The 23,214-nt window shown below is 40.2% G+C and overlaps 2 protein-coding genes across 2 annotated transcripts; one reads left to right on the top strand and one right to left on the bottom strand.

The window, feature by feature from the left end:
* Window positions 1-2,947: 2,947 nt before the first annotated feature.
* On the top strand, window positions 2,948-8,471 carry polh (polymerase (DNA directed), eta). Its single transcript, XM_053501393.1, has 11 exons — window positions 2,948-2,976; window positions 3,076-3,255; window positions 3,345-3,479; window positions 3,598-3,815; window positions 3,899-4,080; window positions 4,270-4,373; window positions 4,463-4,582; window positions 5,518-5,641; window positions 5,726-5,791; window positions 5,883-6,055; window positions 7,423-8,471. Exons 2-11 carry the CDS (start codon window positions 3,116-3,118, stop codon window positions 8,192-8,194), a joined length of 2,034 nt encoding a protein of 677 aa, XP_053357368.1. The 5' UTR covers window positions 2,948-2,976; window positions 3,076-3,115; the 3' UTR covers window positions 8,195-8,471.
* Window positions 8,472-13,178: 4,707 nt separating this feature from the next.
* On the bottom strand, window positions 13,179-22,960 carry gtpbp2a (GTP binding protein 2a). The gene is made up of 12 exons (XM_053502575.1): window positions 22,586-22,960; window positions 19,822-19,848; window positions 19,170-19,354; window positions 18,788-18,896; window positions 18,491-18,688; window positions 18,157-18,331; window positions 15,729-15,948; window positions 15,453-15,588; window positions 15,282-15,340; window positions 15,030-15,201; window positions 14,770-14,934; window positions 13,179-14,408 (listed from the first exon to the last, which is right to left on the bottom strand). The coding sequence occupies exons 1-12, from the start codon at window positions 22,757-22,759 to the stop codon at window positions 14,244-14,246; spliced, it is 1,785 nt and encodes a 594-aa protein (XP_053358550.1). The 5' UTR covers window positions 22,760-22,960; the 3' UTR covers window positions 13,179-14,243.
* Between the last annotated feature and the right edge of the window lie 254 nt (window positions 22,961-23,214).

Below are 23,214 nucleotides of genomic sequence, written 5' to 3'. Positions count from 1 at the left end.
GTAGGCCGCCACATTAGCTTTTCGGATGTGAGGGCGATCTGGCTGCGACATCTGTCACCCCATTGATCGCTAGGGTTGATTCGGCTGATCTGGCTGGCTAGGCGGGTGTCCCCTTCCTCCCTCACCGCTCCATGTGCGTCCCTCCCGAAGCTGCGCGCTCGGTCGAAGAGGACATCCTAGATGGACGAGCATCGTTGGTATAGAAGTAGCTGCTACCCTGCTAGAACCTCCAAACAAGCTCTCAAGGTCCATTTGTAGGAGAACGTAGGGTAGTCAAGCTTCGCGACTTAGACACATCCAAGTGAGGCGCTGCACGTGGCAGTCTGCCTTCCTTTTTTACTTTTGTTTTTAAACTTCTTAACTTAATGCTAAGCAAATAAATTAAAAGCAAATAAACAAAGAAACAGAATGATATTAGAACAACGTAGCACATTACATGATCTTCAAAATTTGATTTTCTTCTTCTCATTATTTTTCTTTTGGCTCCAACTTAGTAGAAGCTTGCCATGCTACTATGACAAACGTGAATAAATGTGTGAGTGTGTGTATGTGTGTGTGCCCCCGTGCCCTAAGTCTTCTGGGATAGGCTCCAGGCCCTCCCTAAATACAGGATAAAGCGGTATAGATGACAATTAGTGAGTGAATGAGTAAGAGTTACTGTTGGGTTTAAGAAGAGTGTCCGAATTGTTACGTTTTAAGAGGAATTAAAAGAATTATTGTGTTGTTGTGTCTTCCGCACCTTCATACACTTACCGGCCAGGCCCGATTGCACGAAGTCTGAAAATCTCTGTTTATTATCAGCAAATAAATATACTATAGATTGAGGGATGGAACAGCTACTTTGGCGAGGTAACTATTAGCACTACAGTGATTTTGCTTATTTAGGAGCAAACACAAAACATAAGCAAAACACCAACATACAGTGTTGGTACTGTAAATAGAATCTTTAATAATAATAATAACAATAATAATAAAAAGAGGAAGAAGAAATATAGTTGCAAGCAACAATAAGCAGGTCCAAGCACCCTGCGCCACACCAAAAAGACAGTGGGCACATTGGGCACATGCATTTAAAGAGGATATACCAATACCATTATGGCATAATTTTAGAAAAGGCGGTGCACCGCACCACCTGTGTGTTATTTGAGTGTGTTAAGACCTCCAAACAGCCATCATCGCCCAGGTGCACCGCACAACAGGCACACTTCACACACTATATAGGGCTGAAGTCAGTTTGGGCCCTAAATATTTGTTGAGTGCATTAGTGTGTGTGTGTGTGTGTGTGTGAGAGAGAGAGAGAGAGAGAGAGAGAGAGAGAGAGAGGCGTTTGGGTGTGACGAGAGTGACGAGTAAATGTGTTTGTGCATGTTTGTGTGTGTGGTGTGAGTCTGTGTGTTAAGATTTGTGATATGTGTGTAAGACATCTGTTAGTGGGTGTGGGTGTATGTGTGCGATGTATGTGTGTCTTTCTGCGTGCGTGTGAAAGAGAGATGTAAGTTTGTGAGTGTTAACATTTGTAATGAGTACGTGTGTAGAATAGGCCGCAGATGCTAAAAAAAAGGCATCACACTATGAAGTCACTATGATGACTTAACGTGATGTCACTGAACGTGATTTCTCTGACCGCCTCACTTAATATAATGCCACGCAGAAAGTTATTAACCACTTTTCAGCATATGTTTAGGGCATTTTACAGCTGACCTGTTTGAGAAATAAAAAATTTAAAACTTTGTTCCAGAGAACCATGGTGAGAGCCATTCAAAAATGGATAAAATGGATAACTCCTTCCCTGGAGTGTCCAGTCTATCAAAATTACTCAAAAAGCACAACAACAACTCATGAGCTCATAAAACTACCAAGAACAACATCTTAAGAACTGCAGGCCTCACTTCCCTCAGTTAAGGTCAGTGTTCATGATTCAATAATAAAAAAGAGACTGGGGCAAAAATGGCATCTATGGCAGTCATGGAGTTCCAAGGTTGGTTCCAAATTCCAAGAGTTGCCACTGCTGACCAAAAATATCTTGATCATCCCCTAGACTTTTGGGCAAATATTCTGTGGATCAATGAGACAAGGTGTGAGAAGGTGTGTGTCCTGTTACATCTGGCGTAAAAACTAACACAGCAATTCATAAAAAGAACATCATACCAACAGTCAAACATGGTGGTGGTAGTATGATGGTCCGACCATATGTTTGTGACCTCATGCTCAAGCCCTCTTGGGTTATGTAGCAGGGCAATGATCCCAGACACACCAGCAAGTCCACCTCTAAAAGGCTCAAAAAATTTTATTAAGATTTTGGAGTTTGAGGTGCTGTGCTAGACCTTAAACAGACCATTCATGCTGGAAAATCCTCCAATGTGGCTAAATAAAAGTAATTCTGCAAAGAATTGATTGCAGTTGTTGCCACAAAAATTATTAGGTTTAGGGGAAATTGTCTTTTCACGTAGGGCCAGGCAGGTTTGGACAGCTTTTTCCCTAAACTAATGAAATCATCATGTAAAAACTGAACTTTGCTTTTACTCTGGTTGTGTAATATTGAAATGAGTTTGATGATCTCAATCATTTAAGTGTGACAAATAGGCAAAATAAATAAATAAATAAATTCAGGAAAGGGGCAAATACTTTTTGACGGAACCGAAGAGGTAGATCTGTGTCAGGAAACCAATCGCCTAACTGTTATAACTATTTTCAAACTTTTACGTTATCTTCATTCGCTCAGTGCAGCTCCAGCAAAATGTTGCTGAGGGTCGTGAGTCCTGACCAATGAGAAGTTTTGGTACCGAGAACCGAGTCACTAAAATGATTCAAAATGATTCAATACGACCTGCATCTCTCCAATCCAGTAGGTGGCGATATTTTACACACTGGAGTTCAAGGAAGAAGAAGAACACGCAGTGCGGAAGTTTATAGCTAAGGCGGGAAGTTTACGTTGCTAGCAAGCTAGTTATCAATTTTGATCGGATTTCCGCGCAGGTCAGCACCATTAATCTGTTGTTCGATGGCTGTGTGAATGTTTAGATATTTTCAAACGGCTAATTAGCTTGAATTAGTGTTTTGCTTCTAACATTTCAGAGTAAGCTCTGCTCGGTGCTCCAGCTGAGGCTGCAGTGTGATGATGGAGGTGGGGAAGGACAGAGTGGTGGCTCTGGTGGACATGGACTGCTTTTACGTGCAGGTCGAGCAGAAGTTTAATCCCCAGCTAAAGAACAAACCCTGCGTCGTGGCTCAGTACAAAACATGGAAAGGAGGAGGGTGAGCAGAAACAAACTGTTTCAGACTGATATAGATTCTGATTCCAGTCATTAAGCTACATTTGTCTTCAAATCTCGTCTCTTGATCAGTATTATAGCTGTCAGTTATGAGGCCCGAGCCCATGGTGTGACCAGAAACATGTGGGCAGATGATGCCAAGAAACTGTGTCCAGATCTTCAAGTGGCCAGAGTCCGAGAGTCACACGGCAAAGCTGATCTAACCTGGTAAGCATTTGCTTGCTTCAATCTGTAAAAACATAGTTTTAAGGTTTTTTTCTTTTTCTTTGTGTCTTTCTGAGATGCTAAACATTTGGAATGTGTTTCTTTTTTTTCCTGTGACCAGTTACAGAGAGGCCAGTGTGGAAGTTATTGAGGTCATGTCCCGATTTGCAGTCATTGAGAGAGCTAGCATCGACGAAGCCTACATGGACCTCACCAGCAGCGTCCAGAAGAGACTGAGGGATCTAGAGCTATCACGGATTGACCCTAAACTTCTGAGGAACACTTATGTCCAAGGCTTCCCCGTTCCTGGCTCAGAGGAAGATGCGCCGGTGGATAAAGGTAATAAAAGTGGCCAAAAACATAACTATGCTTCCTGTAAAGCCTGGACCGACAGTAGTTTACTTATTTGTGTGTGCACATAGAGGAGCGGAGGTCAAACGGTCTGCAGCAGTGGCTCGACACATTGCCTGCCTGTTTTGAACCGGGCTGTGTGGGCTACCCCGAGGTGTGTTTGGCCGTTGGAGCGATCATTGTTGAGGAAATGAGGGCCGCCGTGGAGGAGCACACTGGGTTCCGCTGCTCTGCAGGGATTTCTCATAACAAGGTGATTTTTGAATTATTATTTTTTAAACGGATCATTCTTGCTAGCAGCAGAGCTGAAGATCTCACTATTTAGCAGTGGATGTGTGATTACTTTAGTTTTAGTCTTAAACACCCAATGTATAATCATGTGACCAGCTCTAAACTCAATTTTAGCCATGCCATTAAATAGTTTTTAATATCGCTCGTGCAGGTATTGGCCAAGCTAGCCTGCGGTCTCAACAAACCAAATCGGCAAACTGTGCTTCCTCTCGGATCAGTGTCTGAACTCTTCATGACTTTGCCCATCAGTAAAATGTAAGTATATTCCCAATTAAGGCATAAGCTTAAATGTATTGTTTTATTATTCAATACAGTGAACAATGTTCTTATTGGCCGGGTTTCAGTCGCAATCTAGGAGGGAAACTGGGTGTCTCAATCACAGAGACCCTGGGGGTGGAGAAGATGGGTGAGCTGACTCAGTTTACAAGGGCGCAGCTGGAGGAACACTATGGAGAAAAGACTGGGTAAGACTCTATGTGCTCTAAGACTCTAAATGCTGCGGTGTGACACAGATCAGGAGAAGAAGTCTGACTCGCGGGTTGAGTGTCATTTCTATCACATAACTGTATACATTTCTTCGGAGGTGACTAGTGATATGCAGAAGTACAAAAAAATTCAAACACAACAAGTGTGCCTGTATGTAAATAAGCCTGTGTTTTAATATTTACTGATATGATATATTATATTACACCTTGTTTAAAGCACAAGCTATTTGAATAGGAAAGTTACCTTCAAGTTGGCATCTTTTATTTTCTACAGCTAAGCACAGTGGCTTAGTAGTTAGCACTGTCGCCTTGTACCTCCAAGGTCCGGGTTTAATTCTAACCTCTGGGCGTATGGAGTTTGCATGCACTCTCCGTGCTTGCTGGGATTCCTCCGATGAGACCGGTTTTCTCACACAGTCCAAAGACATGCAGATTAGGCTAATTGGCGTTCCCAAATTGCCCATAGTGTGTGAATGTGTGTTTGAATGTTTACCGGAGGTTCAAGCACGGTTGTAAAAAGTGGTAATAAATACAATTACTTGGTTACTATGGTCCCTAGTTAAAATAAAGGGGTTCACAGATGTTTAAATTTTTTTTAAGACAACAAAATTATTACAGTAACATTATGACCTTTATAATAGTTTTTATTTTTTTTCCTGTAAACATCTTTGCGGGATATAGCTTTATAGATTTTCTGTAAAACAAGGTGTTTTGGATTTGAGCTGATTACAGATTTTACTGATGTGTTCGTTATTAAGGGAAAACCACACAAATGTTACACTGAGTAAAAGAGATCACTTAATATTGTAGAAAAAAAACACTTATGTTTTACTAGGATTAGTCTTTGTCTGTTTTAAACAAAACCTGTGGTCATTTAGGGCCATCTGAATAAAGTGTTGAATTTTTTTGTTTAGGCAGTGGCTGTATGACTTGTGCAGAGGCATCGAGTTCGAGCCAGTGAAACCCAGGCAGCTTCCCAAATCCATCGGCTGTAGCAAAAACTTTCAAGGAAAGTCGGCTCTGGCTACAAAAACACAGGTAATATTAATGTTTGAGTTGTCTGCTGGAAGGATTGCGTGCTGTAGTTTTTGCAGTTTTTTTTTTTTTTTGTTTGGTCTTTAGGTTCAGCACTGGCTGCACCAGCTGGCCCTTGAGCTGGAGGAGAGACTTAATAAGGACAAAGAAATGGTGAGTGTTCAATGCTCGTCATGCTGTCCTGTGTGACCGTGTTGGCTGCCCCCCCTTCTCGTGATGACGTATATAAATTTTTTGACTTCAGAATGGCCGAGTCGCTAAGCAGCTGACTGTGGCCGTTCGCCAGGCCGGAGATAAAAAGCCCAACAGTTTTTCTCGCTGCTTTGCTCTCGCACGCTATGAAGCCTCAAAGATTTCCTCTGACAGCTTTGCCATCATTAAGAGCCTCAACGCTGCTGGCAGCCACCAGGAAGCCTGGTGAGTCATGTTTAATGTTGTTTTAGACTCTTCCACGCATTAGACCACTTAACAACATGGGACCTCGAGCACTTTTCCAAGACAGCTAGAGTAATCCTGCTGTCATTACAATATTTCGGGATTTGTTCCTGTAGGGTTCTGTGTTATTTATTTACGATGAGTAAAATGAGTTTAAATGGCCTGTAAATGGTCATGGTTTCTTCTCACGAGCACTACTTTCTAGGCTGACAAATAATGAATGGAGTGGTGAGTGGAGTTAGACTCTCCACAAAAATGCCATTACGGCTAAGATAATTCATGCAGCAATATGCCAGACTCCTATAAGATATTTATTTCAGAGCTTGGCTTTTGCTAAGTCATTTCGTGTAGTAATCTCTGCCATCGAGATTTGTATGTTTTGGGTCATTAATATGTCAGAGATTTTCATTTGCATGTTATCTTGTGAGCAAGTGCCTGATGTCGATAAGATTCAAATGGAATTATTATCGTAATCAGCTTATGAACTGATTTAGATTTTTACTGGATCAAGGTTAAATATACCTGGAGTATTTACGTCAAGCTGGGACATTTGATTGAGCAAAATAACAAAAATAAAAAAGTAAAAACCACCTTTATTTCTGTATAAAATCTAATCTATATGCTAATGCACATTTTCCAGTGCTTAGATAAAATCAAAGTAGAAAGTTCATGACTTGTTTCACATCTGAAACTCTGACCTCCCAGGAACTCCTTTAATGGCCCGAATGGCTTAAAGTTAAAGTAATAACTTAACAGTAACTCCTAGCCGAGTTCCTGTAATGTGCAAGTGGTGTTGCTAAATGATTGTGTGTACAGTTCACATGGACAGATGTCTCTTCTTCAAGTTGGCGACAAGTTATTAGTTTTGTAAGGATCAGGCGTTCTACTCACTGAATGTTCACGAAACGACTGCAGTGGGATCTGAGCCAACTCGATCGGGATCATGCTCAGTCATTTACAGATTTACATTCAAATGTTTTTTACGGCAGCAAAGGGACTCATCATCATCAGACTGTGCTTGAAGTCTCCGGTAAATCTCAATCAGTTTTATGCCTTAAATCATTATAAATTTAAGTCCCGTATTGACTTGAATGACCCTCGTAGTTTCTTTAATGTCTCCCTTTATATTCATAATGTATTCTTAGTTTAGAGTAGACCTGTTGATGGCTGTGTACCCCATGTTCATTTGGAGGCTGTCTTTTGCTTTTCTGTTGCTTTGTTTTTCTGGATTTTAACAAAAAGCACTTGTGTGTACGCAGTGCCCAGAGTAGAGCTTATGTGTAATCTGTCTCTGAATACAGCCCTAGGAATGAACATTATTATCATTACTGGTGTTCCTTGTCTTCTAGGTCTCCTCCCCTCACCTGTCTCCATTTATCCGCCAGTAAGTTCAGTGAGAATTCATCAGGAGAAATCACTAGTTTCCTCAGCAGTGGCATAGCATCAACCCAGTCACATCTAAAACCAAAAGAAGCTGCTTCGAAAACAGAAACAAGCCCCAAGAAACCGGGCGGTATTCAAGCCCTCTTCCAAAAAGCTGCTGAAAAGAAAAAGAGAGAAGCAGACGAAAGCGCCGTAGAAAAGGATGTCTTCGCCTTGTCTTCCTGTGGGAACATTCCACATGGTACACCTCAGAAAGCACCAGCACTTTCAAATGCGTCACTTTCCTCTTTTTTCCAAAAAAAGACATTGGATAAAACCTTTCATAGCGAGAACCTTGTGAATGAAAGTACAGAGGACAAATCTCAGACCAAACACACTCTACAGGGTTCTCCGTGCACTTTATCTGGTGTCGAGGAGCAGACGTGCGCAGACATCCTCACGCAGAATGTCGACTTTACCGACAGCAAAGAGGACTTTCACACCTGCGAACGCTGCGGACAGGAAGTGTTGATGTGGGAAGTACCAGAACACGCTGACTACCACTATGCTCTTGACCTGCAGAAGTCCCTATCATCATCATCACCACCACCACCACTTTCTGCCCCAGTCATGGCTGAAACAATGTCCTCATCATCACGTGGAAAGAGCAGAGCCAAATCCCAGGCAGGACCTCAGGCAAAGAGAGCACGACCCATAGACAACACCACCACTCTGCATTCTTTCTTCAAGAAAGCTTAATATTTTTTTAAAATAACATATTGTTTCACCATGTTACATTATTGTTTAATGATCTTGGTATTTCCTTTCATAAGGTCATTATGTCAAAAAAAAAAAAAAAACATGCATAAAAAATCTACACATACCAAATCATGTTTTTGTCCAGCTTGCAAATATAAGTATTATACTGTATAAAAATAGTACAAAAATATGTAGAAAACTTAATAATTTGAATAAGTCTGCTTTCAGATTTATTCGTTGTTACTTTAATTTGTAATAAATATTGTTTTATCATGTTTCTTTTTTGTGTTCTTTGTAGAGTAGATAAGTAGTGTGATGCTCAGGATCCCACAAGAGGGCAGCACAGTACCTGATGCTACTTCACACCAATTATTTTTAAAAACTGATTACCATAAAGTATTTTCTGTGTTTTCACTAACTGACAATAAGTCTTTCACATTGCTAGGGAGGAATCCCCCCCCAATCAGATTTAAATCCGAACATTAATTATAATTATACCACTCAAATAAATAAAAAAAATAATTCGGAGTTGGACTTGCTGGGGTGTTTGCTGTGCTGCCTGATGGACGGACATTCTCCTTCAGGATTTTCTGGTAGAGAAATTCATCCAGTTCCTGAAGCAGCCAAAGCAGCCCCAGACCATCACGTTACTACCACCGTGTTGACTGTTGCTACGATGTTCTTTTTATAAAATGCCCTGATAGTTTTACACCAGAGGTAACAGGATGCACACCTTCCAAAAAGTTTAACCTTTGTCTCAATATTTTCCCCAAAGTCTAACTTTTTCACATGGGGTCAGGCAAGTTTGAACAGCTTTTTTCCCCTTAATAAATGATATCATTTAAAGCATTTTGTATTACTGTGTGATATTAAAATGAGTTTGATGGTCTGAATCATATATATATATATATATATGTCTGTTGATGTTTTTCTTTTTGGATGCTTCCAGAAAGGTTGCCTTGGTTACATTCGGCTACTAGATTTTTGTTATCTATATTTGTGTTTGAATTAAATTTTCTCCAAACTTAAAAAACAGCTACATTAGGTGACTGTAAATCCCCAGTGTAGATGAATAATGGTTAGCAATTATACCACTACATATTTGTCTTCTTTCATGAGTTGTGTAAGCACAGACATATTTGTTTTGCGTTTGCATGACAAATCACAGCACACTGTATGTCGTCACTGTTGGCGTTTATGATGGTGAACTGTGGTTGCAGCGTCTTACATCAGCTTTCAGTCTCAGTGAGCAAGCATGACAGCTTATTTCATCATGCACACCTTTTAAACACCATCTGGCTTAAAGTTTGTAAAAAGTTTCTGAATTTCCAATTGCAGACTTATTTCTACTTTGCTGTCATAATTGCCTCCATTTATCTGGGAAAGGCCGTTATATTTTGGAGGATGGGTGTCTGGACGAGGTCAGAAGCGAGGAAACCTGGCGTGCAGTCAGCGTTCCAGTTTATCCCAAAGTGGGGTTGAGGTCAGGGTTTTGTGCAAGATGATCGAGTTCTCCTATGCCAACAAAGACCCAGGTCTTTATGGATCTTTGTGTGCATACTGTAGGATTAATCGTCATGTCTTAGTTCTAGCAAAAGGAAATTGCTTCAGCAAAAATTATTCCAGTTCAAGCAGAAATATCCTGTTTAATTTGTGTGCTTCCATCTTTGTGGCAACAAAGTATTCAATTCAATTTTATTTATATAAACAGATGGTCATTGTCTCAAAGCAGCTTTGAAAAAATGAAAAGAAAATTTATGGAAGTGTGTATGTGTGAGAAAAATGTGTCTAGATAATAATAAGATGAATGAATGATGAATGAAATGTCTCTGATGAACAAGCCAAGGGTGACGGCGACAGTGGCAAGAAAAAACTCCCTGAGATAGCAATAGGAAGAAACCTTGAGAGGAACCAGACTCAATCAGGGAACCCATCCTCATCTGGGTGATAACGGATAGAAATTATATAACATCATGTGTCTTATGCAGCTGAAAGTTTAATATAACAGAAGTTCTTTAAATTAACATGAAGTCCAGTTCAGTCAGCAGATGCAAAAGACAGATGGGATCTGGATCACTGGGAGCACCGGAGCAGGATGTGTAGCTCCAACCATCATAAAGCAGAATCCAGCTGGAGCTGGTCCTTCTCTGGATGCCTCAGGAACCTCGCAGGGTTGGCCTTTGTCTACTGAAGCTGGCACAATCTCCAGATGCCTCGGGATGGGTAAAAAAGTACAGAACAGATGGAAAGAATTAGTGGTGTTGCTATTCAGGATAGATGTACTGGAGTATGAGGTTATGGGATGAGTTACGCGTACTGTATGCCAGATTAAAGAGATGCGTCTTGAGTTGAAACTCAGGCAGAATAATAGAAATAGAAACTGTCTGAGCCCTGAACACTGTCTGGAAGGCTATTCCAAAGTTTTGGAGCTAAATATGAAAAAGCCCTACTGTAGATTTTGAAATTCTGGGAATTACCAGAAGTCCAGAGTTTTGTGATCTTAAGGAACGTGGAGGATTGTAGAGTATCAGAAGACTGGTTAGGTATGAGGGAGCTAAACCATTTAAGGCCTTGTATGTAAGTAATACTATTTTGTAATTAATTCTAAACTGAACAGGTAGCTAGTGCAAGGATGATAATATTGGGGTGATATGATCATATTTTCTTGATCTAGTGAGAACCCTGGCGGCTGTATTTAGGACTTACTGAAGCTTGTTTATTGAGGATGCAGGACAACCACCTAGTAATGCATTACAATAGTCCAGTCTGGAGGTCATGAATGCATAAACCAGCTTCTCTGCATCAGATACGGATAAGATGCTCCTAAGTTTGGCAATATTCCTAAGATGGAAAAAGGCTGTTTTTGTGATATTTGAAATGTGATTTTCAAAGGACAAGTTACTGTCTAATATTACGCCCAGGTCTTTCACTGTTGAGCTGGTAGTAACTGTACATCCTTCTAAACTCAGTCTGAATTGTGAGAGCTGTTGTGTGCTGGTTTTTGGGCCAATAAGTAATATCTCTGTCTTATCTGAATTTAGTAAAAGAAAGTTATTGATCATCCAATCTTTTATGTCCTGGACACACTCAGTTAGTCTGGACAACTTAGGTATTTCGTCTGGTTTTGTTGAGGTATATAATTGGGTATCATCAGTATAACAATGGAAACTAATCCCATGTCTTCTAATGATGTTTCTCAAGGGAAGCATGTATATTGAGAACAGCAGAGGTCCTAAAGCTGACCCTTTTGGGATCCCATATTTTACTTGCATTACACCAGACAGTTCTCCATTTAGATTAACAAAATTGTATCGATCAGACAAGCAGGATCTAAACCATTTTAATGCCTGTTCCTCAATACCTATGTGATTTTGTAAGCGATCTATGAGAATATTATGATCTATAGTGTCGAATGCAGCACTTAGAACAAGTAAGACTAGTATTGAGATGCAGCCTTGGTCCGAAGCTAAAAACAAGTCATTTGCAATTTTAACTAGTGCACTTTCTGTACTATGATGGGGCCTGAAACCTGACTGAAATTCTTTGAGGATATTGTTTTCCTGCAAGAATGTGCATATTTAAGCTGACAAGACCTTTTCTAATATTTTTAATATAAAAGGTTTAAAATCGGTCTGTAATTTATTTTATTCGGGTCTAAATTAGATTTTTTAAGAAGAGGTTTAGTAACTGCCAACTTGAAAGGTTTAGGGACGTGACCTAGCTCTTCCTGTCCTATACCTGTAAAGCATTGAAAATCTAAATGTGAAGCTTTAGACTGGATCATGCTTTTAGGGGTTTTGTTAGGCGAGCCACTGTACTAAATAAGAACCTGGGATTGCTTTGGTTTCTTGCTATCAGTAGTGCCTGTCTTTATACCAATATGAAAAACTTCTAATTTAGTTTTTCTCCACTTTCGCTCGAGGTTACGAGTTACTCTCTTTAGGTCGTGAGTATGACTATTGTACCATGGTGCAAGTGTTTTATCTCTGACTTTTTTTTTTATTCTGATGGGAGCAACAGTGTGTAATGTACTGGTAAAAATAGTGCCCATGCTGTTAGTCACTTCATCTAGATTGTCTGCAATTAGGTGGCCAAATAAGAAATTGTGACAGATACGGCAGATTACTTGTGAATCTGTCTTTAGTACTAGAGAGGAAAAATCTGTTCTTTATATACCATACAACAATTAAAGAACAAAACACTCATGAAATCAGTCATGATGAACATTTTAATCTATATACAGTACATGTCATAAATATACAAAAAAATTTTTTACATCAAGTCACTAAAACGTAAAGCTTAAAGTCTAAAATAGTTTAAAAAATAAGATGGAAAAATCCTAAGACAATTTTTTTCCAGCGTCTGTTTTGCACAGCAAACCCATCCAGGGTGTCCATAATAGACATCTGGATTAAATGCAAGATAAATATATTCTTGTTCCACTTTTCCATTCCATTTTCCATTTATTCTTCTTAGTTTTAAAATTGCACAAGGAACAGTGAACAACATTTTAATAAAGGCGTTAACACGTGCCTTCATGTGGAAAGGAAGAACACTTGGCATGCGTAAACTGGTTGTCGTAGACAAGACACACTATCAGGGTTTGGAAACTAATGTATCACCCCTCTATGTTCTAAATAGTAAAGGTTTAGCACCAGGTTCTAAAAGCTACAAAATTGTGTGGGGTTCGACATCAAGCTTTGAGGAGGAGTCGTCGGACACAAGGCACTACGATAGAGCACCTTGATTTTATATCAGTAACCTAAAAAAAAAAGTAGAGAGATAATAATATAAATCAGTAATACAATAGATCAAGAAAAAGAAATGCCTGAGGCCTGCAGTACAAACAATTTGCATAATCTGTAAAAGAGCAGCCGAGATGCTTAGAGGGAGATGCTTTTCCATCCGTACGCCTACGTCTCTTGGTCTAGGGTCGAGGTGAAAGTTCCTGAGCAACTAAAGCACTTGTGGGTTAAGCAAAAACTTAATCAACGTTACTACAAACAGGATGACTCTGATATTGACATACGAAGTGGTTCGGCAACAGTAAAGCACGGAAACAACATGATGTTAAAGCAGTGTGAGACACCGTCAAGGTGCCTCAATTGAACTGAAACATTCAACGCTGTAAAGCCTGAGCCTGCCACTACATTAAAGTGCCTCGTTTCATATCCGTCATCCTTTTACAGAAGACAAGAGAGACTGTTAGCAGGTTGAGATTAGAAAGCTTTAAGCTAACAGTGCTGGCATTTAGGTTGAAAAGTTGGTATTAAAAATCAGTCACCATTGTAGCTGCCATTTTAATCCTTAACGTCTTACACTTCAGTATGCTTGTCAATACACTGGCTCCAGATGAACTCTCATTCAAGATCTGAAAGTCTGCTGCCTTCAATTATTAATATAAATTGCTTTACTAGGCATCTACCAAGCAGCAAAGTTTAGATCCAACAACACCTTGTTCTACTGATTAAGCCTGGGACTAGATTCTGAAAAGATCTTGAAGCACCGTTATATTATTTACACTTGTGAACTGTTTGTGCAATAAGCTCATTGGAAGTCTTGAAAATAGAAAAGTCAAACAAACCATACTGATAAGGTAATATTCTGTACCTGGCAGCTTTAGGGTACCATTTACCTTTGAGCCAGTTAGTTGATTTGACTTTACCTTCTACTGAAACAATCCAAATGGCTACATGTTCACTCCTAGTAACAAGAACAGCGACTAGGGTTCTACTTCAAATCCAACCATGATACCAGTGCATTCACACTTAACAAGAACAGCTCACTGCCTGTGTTCCTATTGCCACAATTAAAACACTTTAAAGTTTTTAAGGAAAACGGTTCTTTAAAAAAGGCTTGAGGTCGGTGTAGAAAAGGCTTTGGTAAAAGAAAAGGGTAATGTGTAAATGATATTGTGGTTGGGGGTACAACAAAAAGAACCTCAGAGGATGCTTAAAAGACTGGTGTATTCTGGTAGGCTGTGCTTGTATCCTCTGAGTTTGGAGAGAGAGAGAGCGAGAGAGAAAGACAAGCATGATTAAGAATGAGACTATGCTTGGTGTTGGTATTGGGACAAGGGCTGGAGTTTGGTGACTTGTCCAATGCCTTTGGTAACTCCATGTCTGAAGAGCAGCTTGGCGCCTACTTTGAGGTATTCCGGATGCTTGAGAAACTTGAATCGCGCCACTGCTTTCTCTCCTGTGCGTAGCTCCTCCTGAAAGAGAAAGAACAACAGATGGATAGAATTCTTTGGGTTACATATTTTATTTTAGTAGTCATAGACAACATATCCTGTACAGGGTCACAGGGGGCCTAGAGCCTATTGCAGGAGACTCAGGACATGAGGTGGGGTACACCCTAAATGGGATGCCAACTCAGAACAGTGCACAGGCATGCACATGCTCACACACTACAAGCAATTTGGAAATGTCTGCTTGTCTTTGGACAGTGGGAGGAAACCCACACTTAATCTAAAACTTTGCGCGAATCCAAAATGTATGCAGCCATGAAACAAAAATGTGAGCAGAGGATGTATTTATCTCAGTAAGATAGCAAAAACAATCAGATAATCTCACCTTCCCTTGCAGAGCCTCCACTGTGGCCGTCTGTCTTACATTGCCCACGTGTACCGTCACCTGAAAGCCCTTGTGGAAAGTCTTAGCGTGGAAGAGCAGGACAATCTCAGCTTCAAACATCCAACAGATAGTGGGATTCATCTCTGGACTCACCATCACCATTCCCTTGAGCAGGAAGTAAAAATAAGACATCCATAAAAAAACAAAAAAGCCAGTAAAAAAAAAAAAAAAATCATATCCTGCAATCAAACATTACAAACCTTTCGTAATAACGAGCGGTCGAACTCGCCCAGAGCTAGTGTAGCTGCCTGTCCTGCTCGGAGCACCCTGCATGCGGATCGGTTTCTCTGGATGCTACACACGGTGAGATTGCAGAACTGGCCGTCGTCCATCGGACCTACCGCTAACTGCTCCCCTTCTCGACAGATACCGCTGCACCACAGAAAGGACACGATTCAATAAAAGCACTTATTTAAAAGCACTAAAACTCGAAATGTGGTGCATGTTATTACCTGTAAAGAGTTCCACCCACTACAGTCCCAACATCTGGCACTGTATAAATCTCATCAACCTGCAACACACAAAAAAAAGTATCTAAATTTTGAGTAAAATATTCCCTCTATGTGCTGTATTTGCTTTGTAAATTCTCAGCTGTAATATACAGTATAGTCCATCATATGAACCTGGAACTCGGTGAGTTGCTGCATGAGCTCCTCCTGCTCTTTGCTGTTGCTTAGGGGAGGCAGGATGTTAAAGAACACCTTGAGCAGCTCCAGGTTCTCTCCGGTTACGCTGGATAGTGTGAAGATCGGCGTGATGCTAAAGAGATCAACAGTGTAAAGATGAAATTGATGAGATCCAGAGCAATCATCAGACTTCTTCCTTATAAAGTACCATGACAGTGAATCTATTCTAACAAAGTAAGTACAGTAGTTTTTTTTTTTGGAGGTTCCCGGTACCTGGGGGACTGTGTGAACTGCTGGGCAGCGGTGACTGCGTCATCCTCCGTGCTCACCACCAGTGGAACTTTGTTGCAGCCAGGCTGCTTGAGGACGCGCTCCAGCTGCCGTACAGTCCTTTCCACTGTGGCTTTAGTGCACAGATCCACCTTACTGACCACGATGAAGATCGGCACCTTTAAAGCAAGGGCCAGGCCAAGGTGCTCTCGCGTGGTACCCACTGAAATCCAAATCAATATATTTGTCATGGACATGACATTTATACATCAGTAAACATTATGTTTTTCTTTTACACTTCATTGGAAAAAAAAAACCCAAAATAATCTAGAACCTAGATCTTTATGCTTTTAAGAGTAACATATTTTAGGTGCTTTTCTGCAGTCTTTGGCAAAAACAAAAGATGTGACCCAAATATACAAATGCAAACACTTCAGATTTTAACCCATAATCGATAACAAAAGCCACACTGATCCAGGAACAATAGAACAGGTATTGCATATCTGTGTTTCATTTCACGAGACAGGTTATTACGCATGCGAGCTATTCAGTCTGACTCGAGTCTGAACAGCAGCTGTGAGAGCAGAGAGGCTTCACAAATATACTTGCATCAGAAAAGAACACACCTAAATACACCTAGTCAAACAAAATAGTATCGAGGAAAACCATACTGCAAACCATATTTGTCTAAACCTAAAGTGAGTATATAAAGAAGAACAGAATAAACTGACATCTTTGTTAATGCCTTTTTAGAAGTTACTACTACACCGTTTCCAACATTTTATATGAATTTTTGAAGGTTGTGAAGATACTGCAGTCTGAACACAACGACCTAAGGAAATAAGCTACTAGTTTTTACTGAGCAGAACCATCTACGGTTGTTCTGAGGAATCTGAGTGTTGTGAAACCCAGCAGCTTCCTTTTTTGGTTATATAATGTGCTACTTTTTTTTCTGTAACATTAAATTTAGTGTTGCAATCAAAATGTTTGAAAATCAGATTTTTTTTATAAGTCCTAAAATAAAATTAAAAAAACTATTACTATTGTAAATGTGTGATCGAGCAGATAAATGTGTTCTAATCATAAATGTTTGAACATGATTGAGACTAGAGGTGTACATCGTATCTTGAGTTTTTTTCTTTCATGTAAGTGAAAGTGAGATTTTAAAAATGAAGATGGCAGGACAAAGGAAGTGTATATTAATGGGAATGTGTGTTCCTGTAGGAAGTATTTACAGTAAGAGACAAGGTCCATGGAGTAAAGGTTGTTAGATTGATCAACAAAGGCATGTGAGTTATTGACGATTTACAAATCAGATTATATAGTAGAGATGTATAGTATACACATTATCCCTAATAGTACATATTACTAATAGTATATATATTATAGTATATATAGTAGATATTATCCCTTATATATGGTTTGCAGTTGTGAGAGGGTAAATAAACATTATTTATAACAGTAAGGGAGTTAAATTGTTGCTAAGAAAGGATAATCATAGACTAGTCCATGGCCCCCTGTCCAAGACAATGTAAAAGCAGCATTAATCCAAATACAGACATTTGGAACACCACTATGTTTATATTTCACCAGCCCACCTCCACTTGACCTGACTAGATCCCTGCACTGACAGCTTGAAAACAAACATAGCAGGTCATCTCCAACAGACAGGTCATGAGATAAGTGTGGCTTGTAAAAGCAAGCATTCATGAAATGTCAGAGGGCTACAGTAATGGTTCCCGGGCTTTGCGAGTCGGAAAAAACATTGTCTTAATGCAGACAGGGCAGAGTCTCAGACACCACAAAGCTCATTACATTATGTATAGCGTGACTTTTCCAGTCTAGGACTGCGAGTACTCTAAGTAAGATTCTTTGTTACAGATCCTCTTTCTGACCCACCTTCTTAACATTGTTATATTGATGCAACTAAACTGTTAAGAATTTTCACAAATGTTGTTTCTGAATTTTCAGAGATGATACGTTATTTGTGCTGAGCTAAAATCCTGATGAGGGTTCCTTAACTAGTGTGAAGAGTCAGCATTAGACTAAGAAGGTTTCAATTACAGAGTGCTATCCATTTCTTCATTTCAGACTGCTCCATCTTCCTAGATCCTGCCTTGTGCTCTCACCAGGGTAGCCTGGGATATATTAGGAGAAATATTCATGTACCAGGGGAACAGAGGTCAACATTCCTTATTACATAAGAATATTACATAAGCTACATAGGTTATTTGAGAAGCTGCCTGAATGCTGGCGGAGTGTGATAAGGCTGCAGTGCAAGTATATATTGCGAGGCTGTGCTGTGTTACTTTGCCCTCTGGTCAAACATTCATTAGTATGTGCTTTGCTAATCAAGTCACCTTAACCCACATTTATCTGTAGAAGGCGAAAAGACTTGCAGTCTAAACTACTTTCTTTTAAACATACTTACCGATGCCAGTGTTTGCGCTGACGACTAGCATGGCAAAGTCAGGGCAATAACTGGTAAGGCCAAAGATGGTAGTCTTCAGGTATTTATGATGGCCAGCCAAGTCTATGAAGGTTATCATTTTTGAGGCGCTTTCACAAATTTCCTCTGCCGTCCGTGACTCGCTATAATTCACCACCTAAGGAATGGACAATCATTATATTACTGACACTTAGGAGGCAATATAACAACATGACCTTAACAACTTAATCTGCTTAAATCCACAAGGAAGAGAGCATCTCTGGACTTGAAATAAATTAGTCATTCTTAGCCTCAAATGTAATCCCAGACTCCTCACCTCTCCTTTGCTGTTAAAGCCCAGGATCTCAAAGCTGATACTGGAGGTCCTGCCTGTCTGAATCTCATGGAGATGCCTGAAGAGATTTAACCGTGCTCTACCCCTGCCATTGTCCAGTTCCCCTTGAGTTAGCACGCCAAGGAGTGTCGACTTCCCCGAGTCCACGTTACCCAGCACAGCTACCCGTAGGTCCAGGAACTATAAACATAACCGAATTAATGTTTCTTTTAAGAAAAAGATTTTCTTATTGTATCATCACACTAATCCTCAAACTCTCCTTATATTATACATCATCACCTGCTGGTCATCCGGCACTTTCCTCACAAGGACTTCTGCAATTTTTCGTGGCTCCTCCGAGTCATAATCCACCTCCCTCTCTCTGAGAACTGTAATGTCAGCACCCACCCTGAGAGACCACCACAAAGACGCGGACAATTATGTTAACTTAGTGGTGCATTGTGGGCTAATAGTAGTGCTTTGTAGCACTGTATGGGCACAAACCTATTAAAGGTACTTTCCAGTACTCTACACTGCCCAATCGTTATCTATCAGTACTGTGTGTGGTCTAAAAACAACCTTAACATACACATTGTCAAGATGACCTTTTCCTAACTGTGCAACAGTTCAAATATGAAACAGCAGAGCATGGGACAACGAGTAAACAGTGATCAAGACGTACTTCTCAGCCATCATGTGAAGGGTCCGGAGCGAGGCTCTCATATCTGCTTCGGATAATCCGACCAACAAGCCATTGTCTTCCACTCCGATTTGATACACGGCCTCTCCCCTGCCTTCCTGCAGCCTCCATTTCATCTGTGTGGCCAGGTGTTCGAAGCGATACTGCGTGGGGTTCACCAGCTTCAACTGAGCCATAAAAGCTGGACATTAGAAAACTCTCAAACATGCAACATTTATTATACCAGCACACATTTGGTTGTTAAGATTCCAGAGTCTGTGTGCTTTAATGACAAATTGATAGATTTACAATATACAACTATGTGAGTTGAGGTAATAAACTGTGACGTTTATATTATAAATCTTGCGTGGTTTGAAAAACAATAAACTGTTACAACTTTATATCACCTGGATTGTTTGATTAAATGAACAGGTCAGTTAAATTTACCACCATAAAAACCTAATCATAAAGTTTTTATGTTCTTATAAAGATCAGAAATACTTTTCCAGCTCCATAAATCTGTTTTCTAAAAGAATTGCCAAAATCTCCCTCAGCTAATCAAAAATCGCTTTACATTTCAAATAACTGATTTCACACCCCCAAGATGACTAATGGGGAATTATGAAAGAAGAAGTAAATCACCATTTAAGCTTACCTTGTACTCTATATTTCCCTCTTCAGCCTGGAACAAAAGAAAAGACCAGAGTCTTTAATGAATACGAGTGAAACAATGCCCAGTACAGTACAGTTTTCCAGGTCACAAAGCACGGACCTGCCTACGACCAGCATTCTATTGGACAGGACACAAAGGATTTCACATCTAAAGAGAAACACCCGAGTGGTCACATTACCCTGAGCTCTAAGAAACTAAATGACATAAAATCGAATAATTGGCTAGTAAATCAGTTCAGTAAGGTATGAGCAATGTTTAATCTGGGTTATGCAAAGTGCGTTATAGGTTATAGTTTACATAGATTACAGTAAAAAATATACACATTAACTATAATAACTAATGACATCCAAGTCAGTTGATTGTGAAGAATAATAGAATACAGAGAGTAAAAACTCTCTTTATGTCCCTATAAATTCCCCTGCTACACTAATGCACTTATCCCAGCGTTTCGCTTGAGGTTTTATCAGTACACCGGAGTTATGATCAGACTGCCTGCTCCATTTCTGAAACTCCTTGGAAATGTCTTTGAGCGAGATTGAGACTGTATGGGAGATGTAGCATTAACTCCTAGCCAACAATTTTTTTAAAAAATCAGGTGCTCACTCGCTGATTGTTCACAGGACTGATGGCAGTGGGCGCCACCTCAGTCGGGATCATCATACATGGACTTATGGCCTTCTTTAATACAATTTAAATGTTTTACTGAGTCTCATCTGCGCACTGTGCTCCTGGAAATGTCAACTGGTCACAAGTCCTGGTTTGACTTGAACACCCCTTGTATTTATATCTAGCTAAAAAATTAAGCAGATAATAAAGATATACAATATAAGTGACCCTAAATCAGTTAGCGCTAGTTGGTATCAGTGATTCACAGCTCCATGATTCATTCCCGAATTTGACACAGTGGTTCTCCCCATGTCTGTGTGGTGCTCTTCCGTGTTCTCCTCCGACTGTCCTAAAACATGCCAGTAGAAGCAACAGCTTCTGTACATAGCCTCATGGTTGCGGATGATATTTCATTCCTGTTTTCCCGCCTCACACCACAGGTTAAGGTAAGGGTGATGACACGCTTGCTGAAGACGAATCAATGAGCTCCACGGCTGCGTTTTTTAAATAGCTGGAGGTTAGTCGTATCGGTTTACCTTGGAGGTGATCTTTTGCTTCTCCAATGATTGTTTTCAAAAAAAGTTGTTACATAAAGTTAGCAAAGGGTTCTTCTAGTGGTTTACATGCACGTAGACACATTTTTGCCTTGCAGTTGCTTTTTCCTCTTCCTTCTCTGAGCACACGTATCCCTGACATGGGATATTTACACTGATCAGCAATATCATTATGACCACTCACATAATAAAAAAAAAATTCCAAAAGTGTTTGGCTGATGGTACTTAGTTAGAAACCCAGTAACCTAGTGTAAAATGGCGCAGTGGCTTAGTGGTTAGCGCTGTCGCCTTGCACCTCCAGGTCTTGGGTTTGATTCCCACGTTGTGTCTGTGCATGGGGTTTGCATGTTCTCCCCATGCTTGGTGTTTTTTTTTTCCGGTTTCCTCTCACATTCCATAGACATGCAGATTAGGCTCATTTGCATTCCCAAATTGCCTGTAGTGTGTGAATGTTGCGCAAAGGTCCTACCATGGTCGTACAAAATAAGAATAAATACAATGGTCACAATTGGCCTACATGGCCCCCAGTTTGACTACAGAGGTTCATAGATGAATGTAAACTTAAGCTTAAGAAATTTTGTGCTCTAAATAAGAATGTCTGCCAAATGCCTAAATGTAATGTAGTGTGAGTTACAGTAGGTCTTCTATTGGATCAGATTACACAGGCCAGGCTTCTCTCCACATGTGCATTAGTGAGCCTTGGCCACCAATTACCCTGTTGCCAGTTCACTAATTTTTGCCTACTTAAATCACTTTTAATATGTCCTGACCACTTCATCCTGGGAACATCTCACAGGACATGCTGTTTTGGAGTTTCTTTGACCCAGTATTCTAGTCATCATAATTTGGCCCTTCTCACAGTAGCTACATTTTCTATATCTCATTACAATGGAATAGATCTCGAACAAAGGTTCGCTTGCTGCTCAAATTAGATGTGTCAGAAGCAGAAAAAATTAGCAAGAATAAGGATTTGAGTGACTTGACAAGGGACGCATTATGATTGCTAGAAAACTGAATCGGAGCAACTCCAAAAATGCAGCTCTTGTGGGATATTCCAAGAAATGATCCAAGAAAGAAAACTGATGAACTGACGAAGGTAGACCTCCTCAAAATTAGGCAGGTCAAAATTGGTCATAATGTTATGGCTTATCGATGTATAAACCTCTGTAAGCAACATAATTAATACAATTATGTACCTAAAATACAAGTTACTACTCGTAATATTTAGGGCATTACAGTGTTTTTAACCCACTTTCTCTACTGCATTCATAACAATGAAAACCAATGGAAGATTGTCTACGTGTCCATAGTTACTTACACACACACACACACACACACACACACAAATACCTATACACAGCTTTTAAAACATATTTGGATTTTTTCCACTTCTAAGTTATATTTTTCAACAAATTCCTTTTTAAAGCACGAATAACATTTCCTACTTGTAGTTATTCCCAGCAGACAGAAGGGGTGTGTGGTGTAGTACTTAGCTAGCTAGTGCTAATAGCCTATCATTAGGCTTTGTTATGCTAGCTGACCCCGGCGTAATAATCATGTAAGGACAAGAGGAGACTCTTACTTACCTCCGGAGGTAGATACGGCGGGCTGATGTTAGATTTAGGATAGCGTGCAGACCGGCTCTTCGCCTTTTTGCCGTTTTTTGAACTCGCCTTTTTCGGGAGCGCGGCAGCAGCTGATCCGGTTCCTGGTTTAAAAGCGGAACCTGCGCCGAAAAGGTCCGATACCCGCGTCTCCATTTCTGTTCGGACCCCGAACAAGAGCTAATTACTGAGCTATGCTAGCGTTCAACCTTAATTAACGGAAATAATTTAACGACATTCCTGAAACTTTCCCTACTGCAACTAGAAATAAACGAATGAAAAGAAGAAGAAAGGCATAATAAAGAGCACCGGCCGAGCGGGCGGAGACATAACCCCCCCCCAACACACACACACACACACGCACACACAAACACACACACAGCTGACAGGAAAACAAAAACGAAAACAACACGGCTAAGTTTACGGCAGGCTGTTGCGTCATACAATTAATATTCATGATGCGGCGTGTGTGATTGGACGAGCAAAAGGACACGAGGTCAAACGAGCATTTTGAATATCCATGAGTTTCGCATGTTGTAACTGCCCTGCAATCTTGCTTTTGACGTAAACACTGCGTCATTTATTTCACTCACAAATACCTTTTTAACAGT

Source organism: Clarias gariepinus, chromosome 8, assembly GCF_024256425.1.
Source record: "Clarias gariepinus isolate MV-2021 ecotype Netherlands chromosome 8, CGAR_prim_01v2, whole genome shotgun sequence".
Lineage (NCBI taxonomy): Eukaryota > Metazoa > Chordata > Actinopteri > Siluriformes > Clariidae > Clarias > Clarias gariepinus.
Note: the sequence above shows the minus strand (reverse complement) of the source record. Positions and strands in the feature narration are given on the sequence as shown.